The sequence below is a fragment of the Caenorhabditis briggsae genome (genome assembly GCF_000004555.2).
Source record: "Caenorhabditis briggsae complete genome, chrX, whole genome shotgun sequence".
In the NCBI taxonomy this organism is placed as follows: domain Eukaryota; kingdom Metazoa; phylum Nematoda; class Chromadorea; order Rhabditida; family Rhabditidae; genus Caenorhabditis; species Caenorhabditis briggsae.
In genome coordinates this window covers 11469924-11478013 of record NC_013491.2, presented here as the reverse complement: position 1 = coordinate 11478013, position 8090 = coordinate 11469924, and the positions used below count along the sequence as shown (strand labels likewise).

General features: G+C 40.1%; 2 protein-coding genes across 2 annotated transcripts; one reads left to right on the top strand and one right to left on the bottom strand.

Moving 5' to 3' along the window:
- Positions 1–477: 477 nt before the first annotated feature.
- Positions 478–4651, top strand: Cbr-ptr-4 (the record flags this gene model as incomplete). The annotated part of the gene is made up of 10 exons (XM_045239792.1): positions 478–525; positions 577–726; positions 775–1045; positions 1867–1970; positions 2018–2424; positions 2474–2963; positions 3010–3202; positions 3256–3771; positions 3819–4105; positions 4148–4651. 10 exons carry the CDS (start codon positions 478–480, stop codon positions 4649–4651), a joined length of 2970 nt encoding a protein of 989 aa, XP_045095530.1.
- Positions 4652–5135: 484 nt separating this feature from the next.
- Cbr-gln-1 lies at positions 5136–7438 on the bottom strand (the record flags this gene model as incomplete). The annotated part of the gene is made up of 7 exons (XM_002644757.2): positions 5136–5264; positions 6146–6344; positions 6402–6613; positions 6661–6935; positions 7000–7161; positions 7210–7350; positions 7399–7438. The coding sequence occupies 7 exons, from the start codon at positions 7436–7438 to the stop codon at positions 5136–5138; spliced, it is 1158 nt and encodes a 385-aa protein (XP_002644803.2).
- Between the last annotated feature and the right edge of the window lie 652 nt (positions 7439–8090).

Sequence of the window (8090 nt, the reverse complement as noted above, 5' to 3'; positions counted from 1 at the left end):
CTCACTGTATGCTTGGAACATAAGCATAACTGTGTTATCTCATTTGTCTGTTACACCTCATTACACAATAAAAGAAAATAACTTTTTTATTCATTAAAGTGAAATCAAATCCGTGAATCTTCGCTTTCATTGTCTGGCTATCCTGCCTAAAACGAACGCATCCATGCCCCGTCTTGCGTCCATTTTTTCTTTTTCATTCTCACACTTTTTTCATTGCAATTCTCATCAGAACCTGTTCGGTCCGCCATCAGTCCAATGTCTGTGTCGTTTCATTAGCTTCTTCTGCCAGATATCTTGAATGCTTTGCCTGGATTCTCCACATCACATCATCCTTGTTTTCTAGCCATCAGTTTGTATCTTTTTTCTTGTTTTCTTGATCTGACTCATCTTATCTGGTCACACCTTTTCTGTAGTCTTCTTCCTGAAACCTTTTCATCTTTTTGTGTTTTCCAGCAGTTGGGTTCCCAAAACCTAACCATGCGTCTCAGCGACTATGGTAAACGATTTGAAGATTGGATGGTAAAAGTGAGTTTCTGTCTTATTCCATCTGGAAGTTTAAATTTTTGTCACTTTCAGGTTTTTTACAACTATGGACTCTTCCTTGCGAAACATCAATTTTGGTTCCTCGTCGGTCCTCTTATTTGTACAGTTCTATCCATACCAGGACTTTTCTTCTTACAAATCAATCTTGATCTCTACAGATTATTCGTCCCAACAGATGCACCAGTATGTTTCCTTGCTCTGCTATCCTTTCATGAAAATACATATGTTTAGGTTCGATACGAATTCGAAAGAACAAAAGATTTCAACCGTTTGCCTCTTGGTGACCTAAATTTGATTCCGAAGAGGAATCGACGAGAATTCGATTGCTCTGATGCGTCGTGCTATTTTCCAGATGTAGAGATGGATAGGTTACGGAGGGATCTGGAAGCTATGGAAGATGAGGCTAGACATGATGTTCCGTTCGGAAATGTTACTAGCTTAGCTAGATATAGAAGAGATACCAATAAGGATAAGGAGAAGAAGGATCGAGAGAGAAAGCTAGGTAAGCAGAGTTTCAGAAATGGTGTGTTTGAGCAAATATTTAATATGAATCAATACGTTTATTTGTTCAAATATTCCAGATTTGCGATTCCGCGACATTTAGCCACCGAAACATTTCGCCAACTTAATAGTACAGGCATATGAACTTTCTGACTACAAGAACACGTTCAGTGTTTTCGAATATGTTTTCTCTAATGGAACAGATTCTGAAATTTGAAAAACTCCAATTTCAATTTTTTTCAAAAAAAGAATGCGTTTCATCAGAAAAATCATGGTCCAAACCACTAAAATTGTTTTTATAGTCTAGAAATATTTATCTTAGTTATCAGTCATACTTGCCGAACCTGACATACTATCTTGATTTCTCTTTTTTCACGGAACCGGGTCAAATCGCGTCATTTTTCTTATTCTGTAGAGAGACCCCTTTTCGGGAGGTTTTGTTACACTGAGACGTCATTTTCATCCCCTTTTCTCTATTTTTCATTTACACACACACACACACACACAATCTGATTGCGATTTGTGCACGATTAGCCGTGAAGGAAAACGAGGGAAATCGAGAGAAAAAGAGAGAAAAGACGTTTTTGAGAGTGACGAATGATGAATACCGTCGTTCCATTCCATTCGTTTCTGGATTTCGCTTAGACTTTTTGTGATGGAACACACCGAGAAAAAGGGAAAGTACAGAAAAGTCGTACGCAAATCGCCCTTATTGAGAGTACAACATTTTATGACACTTTATGGCAGTCAAATTGGTTGTGTATCAAGCGGAAGCGGCTATTGATTTCGAAAAAAAAATTGTATTCGATTACTTTTTTCCAGTTCCCGCCAAAAATGATATCCTTCGGTTCTACGTTGTCCATCGGAAGTATGACAACTTGCTGCAATCCAAATATCTTGGAGCTTTATTCCAATACACACAAGATGTGAGAATTGAATAAAAAGTGAATTAAGAAAAATAATGGAATTTCAGATGATGAAAGTCACAAATGATTATGAAGGAGAGACCTGGGGTCTAGAAGATTTTTGTACCAAAGATCCGGGAGCCAGCACTTGCAACAACAATCTCAATTTATGGATCAAACACGCTGATGTTCTTTTCAAGGATGGAAAAATCAAAGCCAACCCTAATCTTCAGCTCTCTTACCCAGTTCTGTACCTTTTCAATCGCCCAAAAGATATTGGAAACGTTATCTACGGAGTAGACGTGAAGGGAGAAAAGAATGAAATTCAAGGAGCCAGAGTTTTGACTATCCATTGGTTTGTCAACTATCCAGCGACACCAGAAAACAATGCCGCCTACTACGCGTTCCGTCAAAAGCTCAATAAATACTGGGAGAGCATCGCAGAAAACAGTGATCTTCAATTTATTCCTCACAAGTAATTTTTTGGAATCTCGAACCAGAAATTTGTAATTATGATGTTTCAGTGACAAGGCAATGGACGACGAAATGCTCGAAATCATCAAGACAACCGTTCCATACGCATTCCCAGCTACTATCTTGCTTACCATTTATGTGCTTGTTGCAAATTTCAGTTGGGATAGAACGAAGTCCAAACCAGTAGAAATGTGCCTTGGAGTATGGTGCGTCATCTTCGCCCTCATCATCACCTTTGGAGTATTCTTCTTCTGTGGAGCTAAATTCAATCCAGTCACGTCTACAATGCCTTTCTTGGTTTTAGCTGTAGGGGTCGACGATGACTTCCTTATGGTTGCTGCTTGGAGAGAATGTGACCGGAAACTGTCGCCTGCGACGCGAATAGCTTTAGTGATGGGTGACGCTGGAGCTTCAATCACTGTCACCTCCTTCACCAACTTCTTCTGCTTCTTCCTCGGATGGTTGATGTGCTCGACACCAGCTGTTGCTGATTTCTGTATCATCACTGCCGTCGGAGTGTTCTTCGATTACTTGATGCAGGTTAGAGGGACAATTTATAGAATATATCTTACCTGTTGAATTCCAGATCACCTTTTATGCTGCTGTCCTCAAGTATTCCGGAGATCGTGAAGATAAAGGAGGACTGGCGTGTTGTACTGGTTGTTACACGAAAATCGACGAAGACGATGACGATGTTGAAAGAAATCGTGCTAAAAATGAAGCCGCTAAGGAGAAGGAAGAGCATATTGATTTCCAGCACCACGAGAAAACTAAAGATCGTGAGTCAATTTCAGAATGAATTTCGAGAAAAAACTGATCGAACTTATTTCAGTCCCCCTCATGCACAGACTTTTCCGCGACTATTTTGCACCATTCATTATGAATAAATGGGTTCGTATTGGTTCCCTTGCTCTGTTCCCAATTTACACAGCCTTTGCTCTCTATGGATGCTCCATTCTTCGCGTAGACATCTCTCCTGTCAAGTACATTCGTGACAACTCCCCAATCCAGACTTTTGTAGCCCTTGCTGGTGAGTTCACTCATCTACTGATAATCTTAATTACCAAATCTTCAGATAAGTACATCTGGGCCGATAACGTCATGCCAACATTCCACATCATGAATCCACCAGACCTTCGTGATGCTGGAGCACGTGCCAGGCTGAATGAACTTGTATTCCGATTAGAGCACACTAGTTATTCTATTGGAAGAGTCTCGACAAACTTGTGGATTTGGCAGTACCAACAGTATTTGAACGATTTTCCAAATATAAACTACACCACTGATTTCTATGATAGAAAGAACATGAGAGACTTCTTCTCGCAACTCGATTACTCACAGTACAGAGGTAATTTATTTTAGACTCACCGCCAGTAGCCAGTTATTATGTTTCAGATAAGGTAAAGATTCTGGACAACGTCACAAATGGAGAGCCATGCATTTCCGCATTCTCTTTCCAAACCTCTTTTTATGGACTCGACAGTTGGGATAAGAGACAGTCTGAGCTGTTCTTATGGCGTGATATCCTCAAGGAGTATCCAGATTTTGACATGTTCCTTTCTGGAATTTTCAGTCCTTTCTTAATTGATCAACGTCACACAATCGCCCCATCTTCTATGCAAACCATTGGATCTGCATTGGCTATGATGGCTTTGATCTCCTTCTTTTTCCTTCCTGATGCGGTATGCATTTTCATATGATAACTATTCAATGTTGGATTTCAGCTCTCGGTGTTCTGGATGACATGGTCACTACTCTCGATTTCCATGGGTGTTTGCGGTGGTCTTGCTCTTCTCGGCTCTGATTTGGACTCTGTCAGTATGGGATGCATTGTGATGGCTATCGGATTGGCTGTCGATTATTCCGTCCACATTTGCTATAGATATCACAGATCTGAGTACAGCACCGCACAAGAGAAGGTTGCTGACACCCTCGCATCAGTTGGATGGCCAATCACTCAAGCTGTGTCTTCCACTCTTGTCGGACTGGCTATCACTATTTTGGTTCCGGCTTACTTGGTCCGCGTATTCTTCCAAACTGTATATCTTGTGAACATTATTGGTATGACCCTTCAAAATTTCAATTTTTTAAAATCAGCAAAATTTCCAGGTCTATTCCACGCCCTTATCTGGCTCCCTCAGCTCATCTCCGCTCTCGACCCGGTCGAGCGCGTTCCACTCAGAGAGCGTCATGTAATCTCGAAACAGATCCCACATACTCTTCATTAAAATTTCTCATGCCTGATAGTCAAATTTTCAGTGCCTTCAATCCTCTGTGTTTTCCACGTGGTTTCTTTATTTTTTTGAAAAATTAACTTATTGTGAACTCCTCTAATAACTTATTGTTTTCATTATCTGTGTGCTTATCTACTCTGTCAAAAATTATGTGGTTTGACAGCTTTATTGATCACCAAAATCAGAAAAGAATAATAAAAAATGATAAATTTTTTTTTTATCTTTCAAAAGTTCACAAACTGGGTCCAATTTTGTGCAAGATGACTATGTGTTACATATTGATATAGACCATTTATTGAGAAGTATGATTGACAAAGCTTGAAAAGTAAAAATAGTTGGGTGTAGGTACCAAGCCAGCAGGTGAATATACAAAAAATATTTCGACGAGATTCATGGAATTTTTAATAGTTCAATTAGGAAGTTGACTTAGAAATTGTATTCTAATTTCAAGAGAGCTAAGATTTCTTTTTCAGAGAGATTAGAATTTTGGAACATAACGAAGAGTGAGTTTTGAGTCATCTCCCTCAAAACAGCAAGTTTTAACCATTGCTGAGGTCACCATGTACGGGTCGCAGTTGGAGGCGGGCCGGCGATCTTCGAAGTATCCCTGTAACAATTTTTGTCTTGATATGATAAGGCAGATTGAAGTGGAATCAAACATTAAGACACTTGTTCTAATTTGTTTCCGTTGTAGAATTCAGGGTAATGTCGGGGCAAGGATAGATACAAACATTACAGATCATCTTTCAACTACCGGCGCACAAGTTCGACGGGTCAAAAAAACGTTGTAGTTAACAAAAAGTAACTGGTTTTTTTCAAAAAAAAAAAAAAGAAACTACAATTCGTTCATAATTTCCGCGCAATTCTTAAACTGTGGAGGGTTTGAAACAGACCTAGATAAAAACTTTGCATTCACAGATTTTTCTGACAATTTCAATTTTTTAGCTATTTGCTTTTTCGGTTATTTGACGATTTTAAAAAAATTTTCAAAAAAAAAAATTTTCGCGGCCGCGGGGCCAGGGCCGTGTTAAAAAAGTTTTTCAGCGCTGCCAGCCGGCCGTTCGGCAGCCCTGTTTAAAATTATTGTCTTAGATTTGAAAAAAGGAACTAGGCTCTCAGAAATGTTTTATGCTTAATTGACACTTTTCCAAGAGATGCTTCTTTGAAAATCAAGAATGTCAACAAAACGGTAAAAACATAATTCAATTGCACCCTCATTTGAATAATTTTGCAAATCTGAATGATGACTAGTTAAAATTTGAAATTTTTCGATAAACTGAATTGTCAAACAAAATCTCCCAACATTCCCTGAAAACCAAAATCCACTCTGTACATTAGCCCCGTATATCATAGGGTCTAATTCGCTACGCCGATTACAGTTCAATACACACGTGATACACACGCATACACATGTACGTACTTTGCTCTTAAGAATTGTGCGTTGGTTATCTTATCAGTTTCTGATTATTTTTCAGTACAATCACTTACGCATTTGTCGGCGAAAACTTGACGTGGGATTCGAACACTGGCTTCCCGATCGGCTACTCCAGAAGAGAAGGCGTCAACTGTTTCAGTTTGGTTAGCCCCGATCAGTCGACGCTCGTTATCACGTCCTCCGTGTGGATCATAATAAGCAATGTGGTGCATGTGCACTTTGCTCAATTTGTGGACAGCCTCCTCGATAGCACTGGAAATGCATTAAATTGGACGTTTGATTTTTGGACGTGTTGATTTTCGCACTCACCGCCATCCGGCGCCATCCTCACTTGGCGTCCTCATGACGTTGGTGGAGAAGTTTAGATGGCAGCCTGCACCGCTCCACTCGCCGAGCACTGGCTTTGGGTCTAAACTACACACAACACCGTAGTCTTCACAAATGCGATGGAGGATGTATCGAGATACCCAGAGTGAGTCTCCCATCTCGATTCCCTCACAAGGTCCTACTTGATACTCAAACTGAAATACGAAAATTAGTATAACAGCTGGTTTTTGGAAATAATCACCTGCGATGGCATGCTCTCTACGTTTGAACCACTGATCTTTATTCCAGCATACATGCATGCTCTATAATGTGCTTCCAGTATATGGCGACCGAAAACTCGATCAGCACCCACACCACAATAATATGGTCCTTGTGGTGCTGGAAATCCGTTGACTGGCCAGTTGTAGGGATGCTTGTCTGCTCCAAGCAAAGTGAACTCCTGCTCCATGCCAAACCATGGCTCCTGATCTTTTGCTTTCTCCATAACGTCCAGACATTGCTGGCGAGTGTTTGTTGCTAAAAATGTTTTGGATTCTTTGCATCAATGGACTTCTTGACTGAAAATGAAAAAAAAACTCACGATGTGGTTTCTCGTCATGAGTCAACGTCTCACAAAGTGCAATTTTGTTTGGTCCCGGCCTAAATGGGTCTCGATACAATGCCACCGGTCGGATGTAAACATCTGATCCTTCGCCAAGCGATTGACCGGTCGAAGTTCCGTCGAAATTCCAAATAGGAAGATCTGTAATCCTCTATTTCGTTTTAAAACCTTTTCCGTGGATAAACTAACCAGATGCAACCTTTGGTTCGAAGTCAAACGTCTTAGTCTTCCCTCTCAAGTTTTCTTGAGTGGCGTCGATCCAGATATACATGACTTGAAAGTTATTCTGTTGGTCCAGAGCCATATATTTTGCATTGAGCTCCGAGATGTCTCAAAAAAGACTATGTATTGAAAATATTATAGATTTTTCCAACTTACTATCGGTTCTAGCCCGTTTGTGAGACCTACCATACGACATGGTGAATAAGTTGAGGTGACCTGTAATTTCTGAATTTTATACAGCGGAATTCAAAAAGGAAAAAAACAGTGATACAGAAAAAAAGAAGAACAGAAATGAAAGGGGACTGGTTCGTTTCAATTTTTTCGTTCATTTCAAAAATTTTGAGTGTGTGAAAGAAGGGATACGCGCGAGAGAGTACATCTGCAAGTTGATGCAGACATTCATGAGGTTTAGAAAAATGGGAGAAGACGCAGAAAGGTCAACCCGAAATATAGTTCATATAGAGAGAACGAACAAAAGGAATATGTGTATGGAAGGAGGCAAACCAGTTCGAGAAAACACAGTCGGCAGGTAAAAGGGAAACAGTTTCGAGAGAGTGAGAGAACGGTAAATCACCGTTCCGAGACTGGAGACAGTCTTCTTTTTTTCCTTTTCTCTGATTTGACATTTGCACTCTTTTTCCGAGTTGTTACCTCATGTGGTAAATGAAACGAAAATGTACTCGGACGGGGGTCGAGAGTATATGGGGGGAAGATAGAAAGAGAAAGAAGAGAAAGGTAGATAACAATCAAAGAATGAAGAGAGACAGAGAGAGTGAGTTAGGGGCAAATCGAGAAATGGTTGATGATGGTTGCCATACTGTCAAGAAATCATAGATCAAAAGAATACA